At 39.0% G+C, this 19,843-nt stretch overlaps 1 protein-coding gene across 1 annotated transcript; it reads right to left on the minus strand.

Moving 5' to 3' along the window:
- Positions 1-15,725: 15,725 nt before the first annotated feature.
- LOC114658542 (GTP-binding protein Di-Ras2-like) lies at positions 15,726-18,859 on the minus strand. The gene is made up of 2 exons (XM_028810594.2): positions 18,519-18,859; positions 15,726-17,590 (listed from the first exon to the last, which is right to left on the minus strand). The coding sequence occupies exon 2, from the start codon at positions 17,504-17,506 to the stop codon at positions 16,910-16,912; it is 597 nt and encodes a 198-aa protein (XP_028666427.1). The 5' UTR covers positions 17,507-17,590; positions 18,519-18,859; the 3' UTR covers positions 15,726-16,909.
- Between the last annotated feature and the right edge of the window lie 984 nt (positions 18,860-19,843).

Below are 19,843 nucleotides of genomic sequence, written 5' to 3' on the forward strand. Positions count from 1 at the left end.
ATAAGAAGCGTATAAATTATTAAACAGTAAAACATTAACATTTAAGAAGTAAAGTTACATGAAGTACTACTGCAGTGCCTTCGGGTATACCTCATTTTTTGTTTGCCCATTACATGCTTAAATGTATACATTTTTTGGTGCACCTACCCGAGAACACGCGACATATAACCGAGCGTGGGAGAAGCATGGATTTTAAACACGCGTTGAGTTCATCTGCTGGTCTCCCTCGTGGAATAACTGGTAATGTTTGACTAAAATCTACAGTGAGTAAAACGACATTACCTCCTATTTTTTTTTTACGATCTCTGAGATCTTGCTTTTTTCGGTTCAAGGCTTCATAAGCTCTTTTATGTTGTATGGTGTACTTATCCCAAACCATCATCTTTGAATGTTGCAAGACTTTCGCCTTGTATGTAGATCGGGGTAATTACATTCATTGCATTCCTAGTCTGAATCACAATCTGATTGTATGAGTGGTTACCTGGCACTGTAGGGTTGCCACCCGTCCTTTAAAATACGGAATCGTGCCGCGTTTGAGAATGAAATTGCACGTCCCGTTTTGAATCAATACTGGACGGGATTTATCCCGTATTTTTTTTATCATTTTTTTTTTAAAGCAGCGTCTCATGCAAATCATCCCACACGCATTTTATGAAGATGCCTCCTTTCCTACTTTGGATTGGGTAATACTTGATGTCATCGTTAGTTTGATTGGTGTTTTTAACTGTCCAGTGAGGAGGGCGTGTCTTTTAAGTAGAGTCTGCAAAGTGTTGGCACTGAGATGTGGCGTCAGCGCCATAGTTGAAGCCCCTAACGTTGCGGTCAGCAAGTCGGCTAACATCCGCCATGTGCCGTCTTTCAGTTGCGAGAAGCAGATGATAGAATGGTTGAAACTGTTGCCCCTAACGTTGCGCCACGGCGTGTGGTTCGTTTATACCTCGTGTCTTCTCATTAAACTTTTATCTCGCGAATATGTTATTGCAATCCGCAGCGGGAGCGTTTCTATAAACTTAATTGAAACTTACGTTTTACACCGTGCTTTGTTTCCCTTATGAACATGCTTGTATGCTTAACTCGCTCCGTTCTCAATTGTTTAATTAATTTTTTGCTGTTCGCTGTTTGCGGCTGTTCCTCCATTTCCCCCTACTTCGTTCTTTTATCTCGCGAATATGTTATTGCAATCCTTAACGGGAGCGTTTCAATAAACTGATTGAAAATAGTTTTGCATTTACCTTTTTAGTAAAAGGCGAGCTTTTAAGCCTGAGAAATCACCCCGTAAATGCACACGTTTAATTGGACATGTGTTAATATGTATGCTTACACAGTATTAAAAGACAGTCAAAAATTAACGTCATTTACCTTCGTTCCCGCGTGTGACTCGTGCTGTAAATGTCTTCCTTGTTTTTAGTTCACGTGATTACGTAGGAGGCGTGATGACGCGATACGTGACTCCGCCTCCTCCATTACAGTGTATGGACAAAAAATATGTTCCAGTTATGACCATTACGCTTTGAATTTCGAAATTAAACCTGCCTAACTTTTGTAAGTAAGCTGTAAGGAATGAGCCTGCCAAATTTCAGCCTTCCACCTACACGGGAAGTTGGAGAATTAGTGATGAGTGAGTCAGTCAGTGAGGGCTTTGCCTTTTATTATTATAGATATATATATATGTGTGTATGTATGTATGTATGTGTGTATATATATATATATATATATATGTATGTGTATGTATGTATGTGTATATGTATATATGTATGTGTGTGTGTATGTATGTGTGTATATGTATGTGTATATATATGTTGATATGTGTGTATATATATATGTATATATATGTAGATGTGTATATGTGTATATATATATATGTATATATGTATATCTATGTATATGTAGATATGTGTATATGTAGATATGTATATATATGTATATATGTATATGTATATATATGTTTACATAACCTCTTTAACACACTACTTCTCCGCTGCGAAGCGCGGGTATTTTGCTAGTATAAAATAAATAGCAGAGCTCTGGATGAGCCACTTATTCAAATTCATCCTACCTAGGAAACAATAACAATTATATTGGCATGGCGATAAAAATATCTGCCAACAATTTTCTGCTTTGACCCAACTCAAAGAATGAGAATGAGTTACTTCAATTCTTCTCACTAAAAACTGTATGTATAATGAATAAAAACACCCACATAAAAACAAGATAAACTGTTGGTTTTGAGGAGACAATCATCACTTAGCATTTATATAAGGCCAAGAAAAAATGTAAAAACAACCAATTTCCATTTCTGTATAAAAAATAGGGGGCTTCACCCCCTGCTCGCTTCGCTCGCCAACCCCTGTGTTTGGTTTTCCGGATACACACTTTTAAGATTTTTTTTTCTTTGAATTGTTGCTATTTCATTAGTTTCACTTTTATTTCAGAACTTCTGTAAAAACAATATTTGTAATCTTGCGAGTCCCAATATGCTGAATCTTTTTAATGAGGTCAAGATAGGTTTCTCTGTTTGGAATTTCAGCACAGACAAAATGATCTACATCATCAGCAGTTAATAATTTTTTTTTACAAAGTAAAAAAGTAAGTAGAGTTCTGCATTGGACTCCTGTCTGTAAAGTCGTGCTATTTTCCTCTCACAGTTCCAAAAGTACATGGGGTTACCAAGGTGATACTCCAGCTTTTGTCTAAGTTATTGTACAAGGGCTAGACAGAACGTTTTTGGCTCCTGACGTAAATGTAGCTTTTTAAATAAGCAGACAGATAAATATATATACATGAACAAAGTAACCAATAAATGCATGTGCGGTAAACTATGTTTTTGAAATTCTCAACATTCTTTATTTGTCACATGCATAGTTATACAGGACAACACGCAGTGAACTGCATCCTGATCCGCTTATCAAAAACTGTGCAAAGTTAGAAGAATATGTTAGATTAACAAAAAGTCATAGATTGAAAGATAACAGTATAGTAGAACATAATAAATAAGTAAAATTATGTGAATAAAGTAGAATTAAGTGTTAAGGTGCAACAGTGTAGTAATTATTGTGCCAAACCAAAGTTAGACTGGTGCATAGTTAATTGAGGCAGTTTGTTTGTTTGCGCTACTGCGATCTTTACTTTCTTTTTTTATATTTTCTAATTTTCCTTGTTTCATATCCTTTAACTTTCTCCACGTGTATAGCGCCGTTTTTTTTTTTTTTTGAGCCTTTCTAATTTCACTGGTTTCATAGTCTCTAACTTGCTCTGCATGTGTTTAGCGCCAACGTTTGTAAACGTCATTATGAAGTTCTACTTTGTCATTTTACTCATTGTCTTTTAATTCTGAGCCATACAGTACAATACATACAACAGAATAAATCCTCAATACAGTATAAAAATGAAAATTCTAGAAGTACGGAGTAGAATTTCACATTAGATGATATCACATAATATGATTTGGATTTGTTTTAAGTCCTGGAGACCTCATTCATCAAGCTGCCTCCCCCATTTTGCCATTCCACATCTGAAATAATCCGATGAAAGGACCCCTCATTCCACGACCCCATTCATCAGGGATGACTTTACCTTAGGCAGGCAATCAACAATTTAAAGAGATTATTTTCTTGTAAATTGTTACATATGCATTATTTTAACTTTTACTTTAAAAACTTTTGTTAAAACAATACTTGTTTCTTTAATTCCTGCCCCGCACAATGTTCCATCTCTTTCTTCCCAGACGTATAATGCTGCTCATGTTGTGAAGGGTATTGCGGCTGAACTTACGCTAAGGATATGCCTTTGGATCATTTGCTGTCTTTTTGCTGCTTGCTAGCTGCCTCTTCTGCCTGTCGCATGTCGTTGTTTTAAGAGCTGGGAACACGTGATGCTTTCCTGCCAAAAGCAATCCAACAACTGCTAGCTTAGAGGTCTGTTGACTTGTTTTAAATGATGGCTCACTGCCTGGTCTCGCGTGACGTTGTAAAAGCAATACCTGTTTTTTATTTCTGGCCACGGGCGTGGTTGAATTCTTTCTTGCAGGATGTATAACGCTGCTCGTGTTCGGTTGGGGTAGCTGCTGTCGCAGCTTTCTCCACATATGTATAGCGCCATTTTTTTTTTTTTGAGCCTTTCTAATTTCACTGGTTTCATAGTCTCTAACCTGCTCTGCATGTGTTTAGCGTCAACGTTTGTAAACGTCTTTAAGAAGTTCTACTTTGTTTTATTTATTGTCTTTTAATTCTGAGCCAGATTGGACGTGTTTTTTTTTCAATTCCACTTGTTCCGGGCTGATAATTACTTTCCTTATTTTCTGAATTTGCACCTTGATTATTCTTTTTTGCTCTTTTTTCTGTCCAACGCATTTGAGTCTCTTTTCTCCGCGCCCGATTGGACGTGCTTTTTTTTCCATTCCACTTGTTCCGGGCTGATCATCACGTTCCTTATTTTCTAAATTTGCACCTAGATTATTGTTTTTCTTTTTAGCATTTTTTTCTCTCAGTGGCTTTTGGGTCTCTTTTCTCCGCGCTTTTCTTTCTTCTTCGTTTAATCGTCGATGTTTCATTTCTACCCTATTCATTTCATTTCTATCCTATTCATTTCTACCGTATTGACCTTATACACTTTATATGCACTGAGAGCCCTGGAGCTGTGTGTGCTGCATGACTGCCTTTACACTACTGATTTGTTTTTTTTGATATTACTTATAAGTAGGGTGTGTCTTGCAAGACTCTCGTTCTATGTTCCCATGAGACGCACCATGGCAGGTCTCTTTCGTCTCGCGGGTCATTAAATTATCTTCCAAGAAGATCACGTATCGTAGACTATCAGGAACAGGATTTCTTTTTATAATAGAGAGATAACCTTTGCATGTGAACAAAGATATTGATTTTATGAAGGAGAACATATTTGTTTTGTAATTGGAGTTTCCCTCAAATTCATTTCAAGCTGACAACTAAATATATTGTAACTGAATTAATGTACGCATATTCTTGATTGCAGTGGGCAGAAAAGACCCTCAGAGACACATCCTAGAACACTGTAGTGAAATAAGCCTGTGGCTAAAACTGCTCCAAGAGAGTGCCTCTTGGAGGGGATGATGGTGATTTGTCATGATCTCGTTAATGATCCTCTTTTCCCATAAGTGTGAAATGGGATGAGGAATATCAGTGGCTACAAGACTGTTAAACATGCAAAGGAAGGGAACAAGAGCAGAGCTAATGAACTGAATCAGTTCTTCAACAGGTAGACTCATTCTTGTCATTCCAGCCCTTCCTCAACACTGTTAGCTTCTATATACAAGCTGAGGAGGTTCTGGAATTCAAACTGCCATCTGCATTCTGCACAAACTACAATGACATCACATCTGTGGTCCACAGCCCCCTCCACTCTCTGGATAGGATAAATCTACTTTGACCTGGCAGTGAGTAATGCCCCATTGGAAACCCATTCACTACACCCAAGTGTCCAAAGACCATTCTGTTTTATTTGCAAGATTCTTACGTGCTTACATGCTATTGCTTCTTGTTGCCTCAGATAACAGTTCTGCCTCCTTATTGCACTCAAGGCTTAGTAGATGTGACCTGGGGCCTCATGTATAAATGGTGCTACGCATATTCTCACGCCAGGTCAAACCATTGCGTACGCATGTTTTCGGCACAGTTCTGCAAACTGGCGCCACCCTGCATCAAAGCAGTGCTACAGCAGCTGATCAGAAAGCTCTACGACAGATTGTGTCAAGAGCGATGAGAATTATCGGGGTACACCATCTAGCACATGCTGCCTCAGCCATGGGCACAGTCTATTTGAACTTCTCCCATTCAGCAAATGCTTCAGAGCCTTTCCTGCACAAACCTCGTGGTTCAATAATAGTTGCTGCTGGTAGAACTGTTTGTACTTATAAGTACAATTTCCTCACTGTAAACTTGCATTACAGTTGTAATATTGCACAACTTGACCCACTTATCCTTTCATATTGTATATTTTTCATTGTTTTTTATTGTGTTGTTGTTGTTGTTGTTGTTGTTGTTGTTGTTGTTGTTGTTGCTGCTGCTGCTGCTGCTGCTGCTGCTGTTATTTCACCATTTTATAGGAAAATAAGTTTATGGAGGATTTGCATATTGAATCTCATTGTACCGTGCAATAACAATAAAGCAATTCAATTCAACAGAAGAGAGTGCGTATTTACAGATGATGGCGACTGGCTTCTAAGTCGATTTAGATTTCCAGGCGCTATCTTTTTGGAGCTCCTGATATAATTTTTTAAGATGAAATGCAGTAAAGTATATATGTTACATTATACAGATACATTTTTAACTTCATTTAAATAATGTATACTGTTAATAATTAAATGTGTGGACACAGTGGACAGCAGTAGCTATGAACTTGGAGAAAGAAAAGGATGGACAGGAATTAGGGGTTAGTATGTTTGAAGGAGACAGTACTACTGCAATAAATTATTTCATCGAGGGTTGCACACAGCGCAGCAAGCATCTTGCAGGAGGCAGGAACAATATCTGGACAGGGCGCCAGCTCATCACTACCCCTGCGCCACTGTGGCCTCATGTTTAATACATGCTTTAATTCATTTCATCATGAAAATGATATCAAGCATACATCTTAGTATTTAATTTGTTGAGAGAGCTGCAATATCATGAATGTAATGTATTCTGTGTCCTGTCGGCGTAAGAGAAAGTCTGTTTAAGAAGCACATAGTGATTCACACACATAGAGTACATAGAAGAACACATAGAATACAAAGCTTTTAATGTGCTACTTTAGTTACAATGGGATTTGAGAAATTAGAAAATTAAATGATTTTAAAATGAAGTTTATGACGTTCTACTTTAATGACAAAATAAACTACATGATTAAAGTGGAAATTTCGAGATTAAAGTTGACATTTCAAGCTTTATTTTTTCACTGTGTCCCTAAATTTTTTATTTTCTCTGTACACTAATAAGCTTTCATATGACACTCAGACAGTGGGCTACAACTCTCCTTTTCACAGTGACTCTGATATCTGACAACTTCTTTTTTATTTCAGGCACTGTGCGACTTTCTGAACTTGAACTTTCGATCAGCTTCCTTTTGTTGTTTATGCAAATGCTTAAACCAACAAATAGTAAGTTTTTCATTACTTCTACTTGGAAATTCTTCTTTTTTCCCTGTGCTTCTGCCATTGTCTTTTCACAGAACGCTGTACTTAAGAAAATATTTATATTGGTTTGCATATTCAAAGAGGCATAATTCTGGGAGGACTCTGGGAGGGGCAGCAGGCACGAGCGTTACATTTCACACTAACCGGGATTTATGTAGCAGAAGTGCGTGGAAGTTGGCTTATGCACGGTTTTGTGCAACTGAATTTTTTGTGAGTACGCACATTTCAACTTTTGTCTGTACGCCATGTTTTAGTGTGAATTCTACGCACAGCATTATGCATGAGGCACCGGTCATTCATTATTTCCTCATTTCACTGTCTTAACTATGAATTTTGTTTTTTTGTTATTTTTTTCTTCAACATGCTAGGAAAAGAGAGAAAACCTGCATGTGTTTTTGAGGTGGTCACTTAATATACAAATCCAAAAGGATATCATAATTGGTAGTAATGTTTTATGAAGCTTTATTCTTTTGCTATGTGCCTTCATTTAACTCAAATATAAGCTAATGTTTATATTACTACCAATCAATGTCTACTTAAACTCTCCCTGACATTTATTTGAATGCCCCAACCCAGCCACAGGGGATGCACAAACCAGTGTGTTTCTTCGTGCCAGTCCCAAGCATGGATAAATGGGGAGGGTTACATCAGGAAGGGCATCTGGTGTAAAATTTTGCCAAATCAATGTGTGGACAACAATACAAATTTCCATACCAGATCAGTCGAGCCTCGGGTTAACAACTACCGCCACCAGTACTGTTAGCCAACAGGGTGCTGGCAGAAATTGGGCTACTGTTGGCCGAAGAAGAAGAAGGAGAAGAGGGGGGGGGGGGGGGGGGGGGGTTGACGTGTCCGGAGGCAGGAGGAGAGGAGGAAAGTAAAGAGAGTGGAACTGAGGGTAGGAATTTTGAATGTTGGCAGTATGACTGGTAAGGGGAGAGAGTTAGCAGATATGATGGAGAGAAGGAAGGTTAATATATTGTGCGTGCAAGAGACAAAATGGAAGAGGAGTAAGGCCAGGTGGATTGGAGGTGGATTCAAATTGTTCTAATATGGTGTGGATGGGAGGAGAAATTGGGTAGGAGTTATTCTGAAGGAACAGTATGTCAAGAGTGTTTTGGAGGTGAAAAGAGTGTCAGGCAGAATAATGATTATGAAGCTGGAAATTGGAGGTGTGATGACAAATGCTGTTAGTGCATATTAGTGCTGGGCGGTATACCGGTTCATACCGAAAAACGTTTTTTATTTTTGTTATGGATTTTTCTTATACCGCAACACCGGTTTAAATTGCCTAAACAACGTTTGGAACATGGCACAGTGGGAAACTGTTTAAGGGGGATCTTTTTCACTGCTACACTGCTAAACACATACAACGGAGTACATGCGTTAGTGGAGGTGTTGCGCGGGGGCTCTTTTTCACTGCTACACCGCTAAACAGGCATACAATGGAGTACATGCAGTAGTGGAGGTATTGAGCGGTGAAAATGGACAGAGAACATTCCGAAAGTGAAGCTGTAGCAGACGATAAGGTTGAACATGATGACACAGAAGAACTTTTTCTAGAAAAAGGAGTCACATCTGTTGTTTGGAGATACCTTGGATTTAAAAGGTCGGATGTGGACCATTATGTTCAAATGTGTGAATACTGTTTCTATACTACTGGATAATACTGCAAGCCAAGTTGTACTTGTTTTATTTTTTTCAATACTGTGTAATGTACCTGGGTACTGTGTAATAGTGCGATGACATGTTGACTTTATTCTCGACATTTCCACTTTAATCTCGACACTTATGAGAGAAAGTCGTCATGTTGACTTTATTCTCGACATTTCTACTTTTATTCTTGTAATTTGTCATTAAAGTAGAACATCGTAAACTAAACTTCATCTTAAAATGAATATTTAATTTACTAGATTTTCTCAAACCCCGTCATAAGTTATGTAGCACATTAAATGCTTTGAGTTATGTTCCCCGAGCCATGTTAAATTGACTTCGTCTTGCACTAAGAGGAAGCGCAGGCAGCACACAGAATACATTAATTTCATGATATTCCTGCTCCCTGAACATTTAGAATGCTAAGATAAGTACTTGATATAATTTTCATGATGAAATGCATTAAAGCATGCATTAATCATGTGGGGGCACGGTGGCGTGGAGGTTGCACTGCTGCCTTGCAGCAAAGGGGTCCCGGGTGTTCCCTGCTTTGAATTTGCATGTTTTTCTGGTGGGTTTACTCGGCGTGCTTCAGTTTCCTTTCAAAGTCATGTAGGATGTGGGGTTTTGTTATGCTATATTAACCCTGCTAGTGTATGTATTGCTCGTATTCACCCTGCGATGTGCTGGCGCCCCATTCAGGATTTGCTCCTGCCTCGCACACAATGCTTGCTTGGATGGGCGCAATCCTGAATGGATGGCATATTTAAACACGTATAATGAAGATTTTTTTAAAGTTCTGAACACTCCGTGGTCTAAGTTTATAACTAGTTTTAATTTCACAAAGATGTTTATTGTGTGGTGATTGGTTATGTGGAGAAAGAAAAAGGATAGGAACTGGGGGATTGGTACGTCAGATAGAGACAGCATGCATGCAATAAAGAAAGCCCGCTCAGAAGAACATGCATTGATTTCCGTGTTCGTGTCTCCGACCACCAGATTGCAAACCCAACATTTACACAATATTTAAGTTAAACCTGTGCAATACCTATTCATACATCCAGTTTTTTGAAGCCTCGTCACACCTGCCATAAAGTTTACACTGAACGTACACCTGGGGACCTCTTACTGCGAGGGAGCAGCATTACCACCTAACTACCGTGCATGTTTAATAAAGTACCTGTTTGAATGCATTTCATCATGAAAATGATATCAAGTATTTATATTAGCATTCTACATTTTCAGAGAGCAGGAATATCATGAAGTGAATGTATTCTGTGCGGCAATTGCTGCCGGCGCCTCCTCTTAGTGCGGAGGAAGTCAGTTTAAGAAGAGCTTAGCGATTAACAACTGGATCAGGGAACACAACACAAAGCATTTAATGTGCTACATTAACTTATGACAGGGTTTGAGAAAATCTAGTCAATTAAACATTGATTTTAGGATGAAGTTTAGTTTATGGCATTCTACTTTAATGACAAAATAAACTATGAGAATAAAGTGGAAATGTTGACTTTAATCTCGACATAAACTGCAAGAATAAAGTGGAAATGTTGACTTTAATCTCGATATAAGCATCAAGATTAAAGTGGAAATGTCGAGAATAAAGTCACATGTCGACTTTATTCTCGACATATAGTTTTTTTTCCTTCACTGTGGCCCTAATACGCTTCTGCAGTAATTGCAGTGGAAAATGTGGTTAACATCCAATCATGCTTTGGAAAAAAATACCGTTGAATACCGTGAAACTGGTATAATTTTGAAAAATACTATGATATAGAATTTTGGTCATACAGCCCAGCACTAGTGCATATGCACCACAAGTTGGGTGTGCAATGGATGAGAAAGAAGATTTTTGGAGTGAGTTAGATGAAGTGATGAACAGTGTACCCAAGGGACAGAAAGTGGTGATTGGAGCGGATTTCAATGGGCATGTTGGTGAAGGGAACAGTGGAGACGAGGAGGTGATGGGTAGGTATGGTGTCAAGGAGAGGAATGAAGAAGGTCAGAGGATAGTGGATTTTCCAAAAGGATAGACATGACTATGGTGAATACGTATTTTAAGAAGAGGAAGAAACATAGGGTTATGTACAAGAGTGGAGGAAGATGCACACAGGTAGATTACATCCCATGCAGAAGAGTTGATCTGAAGGAGATTGAAGACTGCAAAGTGGTGGGAGGGGAAAGTGTAGTTAAGCAGCATAGGATGGTGGTCTGTAGGATGACATTGGAGATCAAGAAGAGGAAGACAGTGAGGGCAGAGCCAAGGATCAAATGGTGGAAGAAAGACTGCAAGGTTGAGTTTAGGGAGGAGGTGAAACAGGCACTGGGTTGCAGTGAAGAGTTACCAGACAGTTGGGAAACTACAGCAGATGTACTAAGGGTGACAGCAAGAAGGGTGCTTGGCATGACATCTGGAAAGAGGAAGGAGGAAAGGGAAACCTGGTGGGGGAATGAGGAAATACAGGAGAGTATACTGAGAAAGAGGATGGCAAAGAAGAAGCGGGATAGTCAGACAGATGCAGAAAGTAGACAAGAGTACAAGGAGATAAGGCACAAGGTGAAGAGAGAGGTGGCAAAGGCTAAAGAAAAGGCGTATGAAGAGTTGTATGAGAGGTTGGACACTAAGGAGGGAGAAAACAACCTGTACCAATTGGCTAGACAGAGGGACCGAGCTGGGACAGATGTGCAGCAGGTTAGGGTGATAAAGGATAAAGATGGAAACATACTCACAAGCGAGGAGAGTGTGTTCAGCAGATGGAAAGAGTACTTTGAGAGGCTGATGAATGAAGAGAATGAGAGAGAGAAGAAGTTGGATGATGTGGAGATAGTGAATCAGAAAGTGCAACGGATTAGTAAGGAGGAAGTAAGGACAGCTATGAAAAGGATGAAAAATGGAAAGGCCGTTGGTCCAGATGACATACCTATGGAAGCATGGAGGTGTTTAGGAGAGATGGCAGTGGAGTTTTTAACCAGATTGTTTAATGGAATATTGGAAAGTGAGAGGACGCCTGAGGAGTGGAGAAGAAGTGTACTGGTGCCGGTATTTAAGAATAAGGGGGATGTGCAGGACTGCAGTAACTACAGGGGAATAAAATTGATGAGCCACAGCATCAAGTTATGGGAAGGAGTAGTGGCAGCTAGGTTACGAAGTGAGGTGATGATTAGTGAGCAGCAGTATGGTTTCATGCCAAGAAAGAGCACCACAGATGCAATGTTTGCTCTGAGGATGTTGATGGAGAAGTTTAGAGAAGGCCAGAAGGTGTTGCATTGCGTCTTTGTGGACCTGGAGAAAGCATATGACAGGGTGCCTCGAGAGGAATTGTAGAATTGTATGAGGAAGTTGGGAGTGGCAGAGAAGTATATAAGAGTTGTACAGAATATGTACGAGGGAAGTGTGACAGTGGTGACGTCTGCAGTAGGAGTGACGTATGCATTCAAGTTGGAGGTGGGATTACATCAGGGATCGGCTCTGAGCCCTTTCTTATTTGCAATGGTGATATACAGGCTGACAGACGAGATTAGACAGGAGTCCCCATGGACTATGATGTTTGCTGATGACATTGTGATCTGTAGCGATAGTAGGGAGCAGGTTGAGGAGATCCTGGAGAGGTGGAGAGGAGAGGAATGAAGGTCAGTAGGAACAAGACAGAATACATGTGTGTAAATGAGAGGGAGGTCAGTGGAATGGTGAGGATGCAGGGAGTAGAGTTGGCAAAGGTGGATGAGTTTAAATACTTGGGATCAACAGTACAGAGTAATTGTGGAATTGTGGAAGAGAGGTGAAAAAGAGAGTGCAAGCAGGGTGGAATGGGTGGAGAAGAGTGTCAGGAGTAATTTGTGACAGACAGGTATCAGCAAGAGTGAAAGGGAAGGTCTACAGGATGGTAGCGAGACCAGCTATGTTATATGGGTTGGAGACGGTGGCACTGACCAGAAAACAGGAGACAGAGTGGGAGGTAGCAGAGTTAAAGATGCTAAGATTTGCACTGGGTGTGATGAGGATGGATAAGATTAGAAATGAGTACATTAGAGGGTAGCGCTGCTGCCTCGCAGTAAAGAGACCTGGGTTCACTTCCCGGATCCTCCCTGCATGGAGTTTGCATGTTCTCCCCGTGTCAGAGTGGGTTTCCTCTGGGTGCTCCGGTTTCCTCCCACAATTCAAAGACATGCAGATTAGGTGCATTGGTGATTCCAAATTGTCCCTGGTGTGTGTTTGTGTGTGTGTGCACGCCCTGCGGTGGGCTGGCAGCCTGCCCAGGGTTTGTTTCCTGCCTTGAGCCCTGTGTTGGCTGGGATTGGCTCCAGCAGACCCCCATGACCCTGTGTTAGGATATAGCAGGTTGGATAATGACTGACTGATATTAGAGGGTCAGCTCAAGTTGGACGGCTGGAAGACAAAGTCAGAGAGGCGAGATTGCGTTGGTTTGGACATGTGCAGAGAAGAGATGCTGGGTATATTGGGAGAAGGATGCTAAGGATAGAGCTGCCAGGGAAGAGGAAAAGAGGAAGGCCTAAGCGAAGGTTTATGGATGTGGTGAGAGAGGACATGCAGGTGATGGGTGTAACAGAGCAAGGTACAGAGGACAGAAAGATATGGAAGAAGGAGATCTGCAGTGGCAACCCCTAACGGGAGCAGCCGAAGGAAGAAGAAGAAGATTTATTTGAATGCCCCAACTGCTATATAATGCCAAGTGTCTCTCATTTCAAACTGCATGGGTCCAGGCATCACCTGGTACTCAATTACAAAATACATTAGACACTACAAAATGAATCTAACAACATTACATATTTTAAAACATGGCTATTATTTTTAACTGGAAACATTCAATATCTTTGAAAAGGTTCCACAACTTTTTTAGAACAGGAATCCATTTTTAACCAAGCAATTATTTGCTTTTTAAACAGCTGCTACCTTCACTTATTAATACTGATCTTTGTAACATGATGTAGGTGATGGTTTTAACCCTAATCCATTTCTTTAGTACAAGCCCATTCAGGCCTTTAAATGGACAGTGTCATTTAATTAAACCACTTGTTTCTGCTCCTCTTCAGTGTAAAAAGCTTAGCTGAACCAGTGTGTTTTTGGAAAGTACAAAGCTGTTCCCATTTTCAAAATCAGTATTCCAAACAGCTAATTTATGATGAACACTGAGATAAAACATTTTCCAAGTTTAATCAATCTTTGAATTAAAGAATCAATTGAACACCACAGATTGGCTCCTAATCATCAACTTCATTGGCCTCTGATTGCAGGGACAACTGCCATTACACAAGCTTTGGCCGCACATTTTAGAAACTCTTTAAATATAATAAAATTCTTACTAAATGTGTTGCCTGACATCAAAGCTCAGGCTTCACATGTGATTAAAACTGTTTTAAATGCTCCCAAGGTTCTTTTTCTATTTCAGAGCATCCCCATATACAGTAACAAATAGGTCTTTAAGAATTTAGATTCAATTATAACCTAATTTATTTGGAATTCGAAACATCCATGCATCCAAAGGGTGACTCTACAATGACCTAAAGTAGAAGGTGACATGGCACTATCTAATTTTCAATTTTTTTTACAGGGCAGCAAATATACAAGTTATAAAGACCTGGAAATCGACACAAATCGACAAGCTCTGTCTGCAATATAAATAAAATCTTGCTGTACTTCTTCATATGTCTTCGCCCCAGTAAATACAAATTATCATCAACATACTAAAAATATAATTGTGCCATCACTTAAAACATGAAACCAATGCAGTAGGCACCTCAATGCAGAGAAGCTCCTATCTGTTGCACCACTACATGATAATCACCTTTTTCTACCCTCTCAAACATACACAGTATTTAATGTTTGGAAATCATCTGGGATTAAAACACTTAGAGAATTGTACATAGATAATGTCTTTGCATCTTATGAACAATTACGCCTCAAATTTAACTTCCCATTAACACAATTTTTCTAGTACTTTCAAATGAGAAACTTTGCTAAATGGATCTTTCCAGTTTTCCTCACCTCCCATCCATTTCTATTCCACAGGCTATATTGATCAGTCTTGAAAACTCAGACAGTATCTCAATAATATATAAAAAATATTTTAGAAGTCTCTTCTTTTTAAAGATCCCAGAGTACTATTGGAAAAGGATCTTTCAGTTAACATTTCAGAAAGGGAGTGGAAAGCAGCCATGCACAGAATACACTCTAGCTCCATATGCACAAAGCATTCAATCATTCAACTTACAGTCTTTTATCAAACACATTTATCTTGTTTAAAATTGACCAAAACGTATCCAGGGCAAGATTCAGCCTCACTGGGCTACATGTTTCGGGCATGTACCAAATTAACAATATTCTGGACAAAAATCTTTGAATGCCTGTCAGACAGCCTTGGTGTCACAATCACTCCTAACCCATTAACAGCTGAGTTTGGTGTACTCCCAGATGGGCTTAAAGTGGAGAAGGACAAATTGCTTGTAATTGTCTTTATCATGCTACTAGCATGTAAACATTTCTTGCTAAGGTGGAAGAATCCCAGGGCACCTGTTATAAGACAGTGTGTAACTGATGTTCTATACTATTTGAAATTGGATACAATTAAATTCTCACTTCTGTTCAAAACTTTAAAATATGTCAAGATCTAATCAATGAAATCTTAGAATAAGCATTTATATATAGGAAAAGGACATATCTCATTTCTTGGTTGATTTTAAAGATTTGATCATGCTGTCGGCTCTCTTTTCTTTCTCTTGGGGAGGGTTGAATTCTGGTTTAAGTTTGACTTGATTGTATTTAATGAAGTTTTCTTCAAATAAAATCAATAAAAAAATGTTTTAACCACAGTACATTTTAATTAAAGGCTGCTACTTTATACTGGCATCTTAGTTCTTCATTCTTCCAGAGACTAAAATTAATTTCTCCTTGCATACATTTGTTCCACAATGCAACATGTAAAATGGGATTGGTTTCTCCACCACACTCTGCATGCAGATGTTTTTATTCAAGACTTGTAAGATTCAACACAACAACTTTTAAATACAGGATAAAATTTCATCTTTATTTTTCTTTAGTTGGGTACAATGCATGCAAATGTGCATTTGATAGCAAACTGAATTCCTCTATAACAAGCTGAATGTGTGCAGCATGCATTTAGTGATATATCTCACAGAAATTGAAGCAAGAGCTTCAAGGATTTGGACTTTAAAATGCTTAAGAATGTCACGAATGTACTTGGTGGGGCTCATGCCTAAATTACTCACATCAAATTTAGCTCTACTACTGTTTCATGGACACTTCCAAGGGGCTGTAGGGCTCCAGCAGAGCTATATACATTATAGCAGTGTTAATTTCACAATGACAATTTGGTGTGGTGGACTTTTCAGTGAAATAGTTACTTGCATTCAGTTACATTTTTAAAGCATGCCAAAAAGTGCTTGTGGGCTTATGAAATAATGTATGTTACAAGATTCGATTACGTTAATATACTGTGCATTTGAAAAATGAGATGAGCCTCCAAAGATATTAAAACAACAGACTCAGGGTTGCAGTCAGATTGTTAACCCTATTTCATGTGGCAGCATAAAGGTTCTTATAATTTTGAATTTAAAAAAAGATAAAAGATATAAAGCTTGACAAACTGGAGTCATTAATATTTTAAGCAGAGGACATAGTTATTTGAAAGTGCATTTCAGTTTCCATTTTATAACTTTAATTTCATGGGAATGTTTCACCAATTTGTCATATATTTGCTTTTTAAAAAGTTTTAAAGTCATACATATATAATAGATGTATGCAACTGTTAAGTTTGCAACAAGTTGTTTGTCATGCAGAGTTGCAAATGCCAAATTGTTTAAATAACTAAAATATATCTTTGGCTTAAAATGAAGAAAATATTTAAAAATAGCCCACTCTAATATTAAGAGTGTTTGAAACTTTATCCAATTTACCAGCAAAAGCATACAGAAACATTGAACATTAAAATAATTTCCTCCTAATTTTAAAACAGCAGCTGTTCAGAAAAAAAGTCCATTAGGGCTCATGACAGACTCAACAAGAAAAAGCGACACATTTTCTATTTAGTTCACAGTTCAAGATGATACACTTGGTGGATTCACTGCTGTGGCTTACATGAGAACACATTTGCCTTTCAGTTTGTCCTTCTTCTTCATCTGCTTGTTTTTCTTGCCATCCACTTGAAGACTCACTGTCCTCCTCTTTTCCAGATTCAGCAGCTCTTGAAAGAGTTCCTGGACATTGTAGTTCATCTTGGCAGAAGTCTCCATAAAAGAGCATTTCCACTTGTTGGCCAAACGTTCTCCTTCACTGGCTTCCACCTCCCTTTGAGTCTCGTCACTTTTGTTTCCCACTAACATAATGGGAATATTCTGTATGTCCCCTTTGATTTGGCACACTTGCTCATAGATAGGCTGGAGCTCCTCCAGTGACTGCTTGCTGGTAACCGAGTAGACCAAAATGAAGGCATGGCCCTTGGAAATGGATAGTCTCTGCATTGCAGGAAACTGATGGCTTCCCGTTGTGTCAGTGATTTGAAGGGTGCAGATGTTCTTGTCACAGCTGATCACCTGTCTGTAGGTATCTTCTATCGTTGGGATGTAGGTCTCTCGAAATGTGCCCCTGACGAACCGCAGCACCAAGGAGCTTTTTCCCACTCCCGCAGCTCCGAACACCACCACTCTGTAATCATTACTTTGCTCCGGCATCTTCCGAATTACGGACGATGTGAATGCCCCTTGCGATTTTAGAATCCAGCTGCTAGAATACACTTACAGATCCATGAAGGTTTGCTATATAAAAATACAAAACACGAATCACTTTAGAGTGCAATTAACACCAAGCATCCGACTTGAACCCGCAATGTAAATAACCAAATGGTTGGCTGGTTATAAATATTTACCTTATTTGATTCGGGCGAATTGATAATTACACCGTTTCAATGTGCAGCAGGACGAGTTAACTATTAGCTACTCGAATGATCTTTCTGACCGACTGCACGATCATCCTACATTTATAATGTTACCTGCCGTCCATTCATTTTTAGAATAGCTTAATTCAGCATCGGGTGGACCAGAACTTATCTTGTATTCGTGTATAAAGTCAAATACCGATTAAATACGACTACCGATCTAGAACATTTAACCAGCCTTTATTAAGACGGTGATAAACTTTAAGGAAAGTGGTTGATTTCATGCACCTTTGTTTGCGTAAGTTGGATGGAGAAAGATGAAAGGAGAATGAGACGGAAAGCACCAACATCGACCCCTTCTGATGTCTTTTACTCATTTACAATATTGGCATTCCTTACGCTTACCTCGTCAGTATTAAACGCATATGTCACACTTAATACCAGTTTAGCACATTTTATTCCATTTAAGTTTATTCTAACCCAAAACCACCATCTAATATTGCTCGTCTGCCCACTTCCTGATTCGACTTTTTATACATCTCTGTACAACATGCAAGCCATATGCAGCCTCACCGAAACACAACTCCTCCTTTAACGCAAAATATGCGCCTATCCGCAGTCATTCATCACCGAGCCAGACGCTCCCTGAGAGCAGGCAAAAGCCATATCGATCTTTTCCAGACGTTTGATTCTCTCGGGTGCTGTGCCCGAGGGGCTTGCATACTGCTCGCCTTCACGAAGTAGACTACACGCTACAGAAAGACCAAAAAAAAAAAAAGCCTGCGGCGGCAAGTTACACCAGGGCTCACCTGTAACCAGCCTGCCCGACTTCAGGAGGTGATTCCCCTCCGCACAATTGTAAATAGAAATTCCAGCGTTGTACTGTCACTATAAGGCAGGCGCCGCTGGAACAAACCATTTAGCCCACGGGGAGAACCAAAGAGAAAACAACGAGGGCTGAACGCTAAACTCTTCATAAAAGATGGAGCATTAAAAGACTGCTAACAGTTTGTTACGTGCGCGTGTGTCAGATTCAGGCCCAATCCAAGGACTGAAAAATGCAAAAGAGGTTATAAGCTATTTTAAAACCAATGATGGGAATACCCTATTTTTCATTCATACATTAAATACATGGTTTCGTCCATTCATGCGGATCTGAAAACAACGCTTGGTGTGCCATGCTACAGAGGTACGCTAAATGCATACAAATCCGCGTTTTGCAGAATCTGCTTCTCCCTCCAAAATGCCTTGTTATTGTAACAAATAACAGTTCAAAGGGAAGGGGGCTGTACAGTTTTTCCATCGCATAACACGTCACTACTTTATTTTAAAATAACATAAAGATAACATAATGCATCAAAAGCTTAAGAGGACTGATACAGGATATTTACATTTAAACAGAAAGATGACACGACATGATCTCTAAAGTGTAAAATCAGTAATAATAATAAATTAAATTGATAATATGATTAAATGTATATAGTCAATGCTGTACTAAACAAATGAAGCCTTCCAAAGACTAAAGTTAAGAGTAGCTGTGCATTTGTAGGATACTTGGATGAAGCACTTCAAGGTGACCTAGCGCAGTAAAGAAAGGCTCACCTAGAACTTGACAGAGATACTTCTTCTGGAAGAGAGACGTTAGAGTGGCTGGGAATCACTGCCATCAAGGGTGACAAATACATCATCAGTGTAGTGTGATAATGTTGATGACACCAAAGGAAGGCCATTTCACTCTGGTCAGACAGATTTTGTATTTCAGTTTATACAAATGAAACTCAAGACAACATTAGTTTATTCTCTTTAAGAATGTTTTTGAGGTTTTTTTTTCCTTCTGAAGCCAGCTGGACAAAACTGCTGTTTGTCTAATTCCTTTTATATTAAAGCTTTAGGTGAGAATTTGAGATGTATCACAATTTTCATTCTTTAGTAATGGCTGAGACAAATAATATGTATCTTATTAGCGTTTTGCTACTGTTCTTTGTAACAAATATGTATGCATAAAAGAATGTAAGACAAGTATTTGCAAGAACATGTCATTCAGTCCAGCCTATTTTGGTAATCTCTACCAAAATGTTTCAAAAATCTATGGATGGTAAGGTACTGTGTTTAGTGCTAGTGAGACCACATCTCT

The sequence above is a fragment of the Erpetoichthys calabaricus genome, chromosome 10 (genome assembly GCF_900747795.2).
Source record: "Erpetoichthys calabaricus chromosome 10, fErpCal1.3, whole genome shotgun sequence".
In the NCBI taxonomy this organism is placed as follows: domain Eukaryota; kingdom Metazoa; phylum Chordata; class Cladistia; order Polypteriformes; family Polypteridae; genus Erpetoichthys; species Erpetoichthys calabaricus.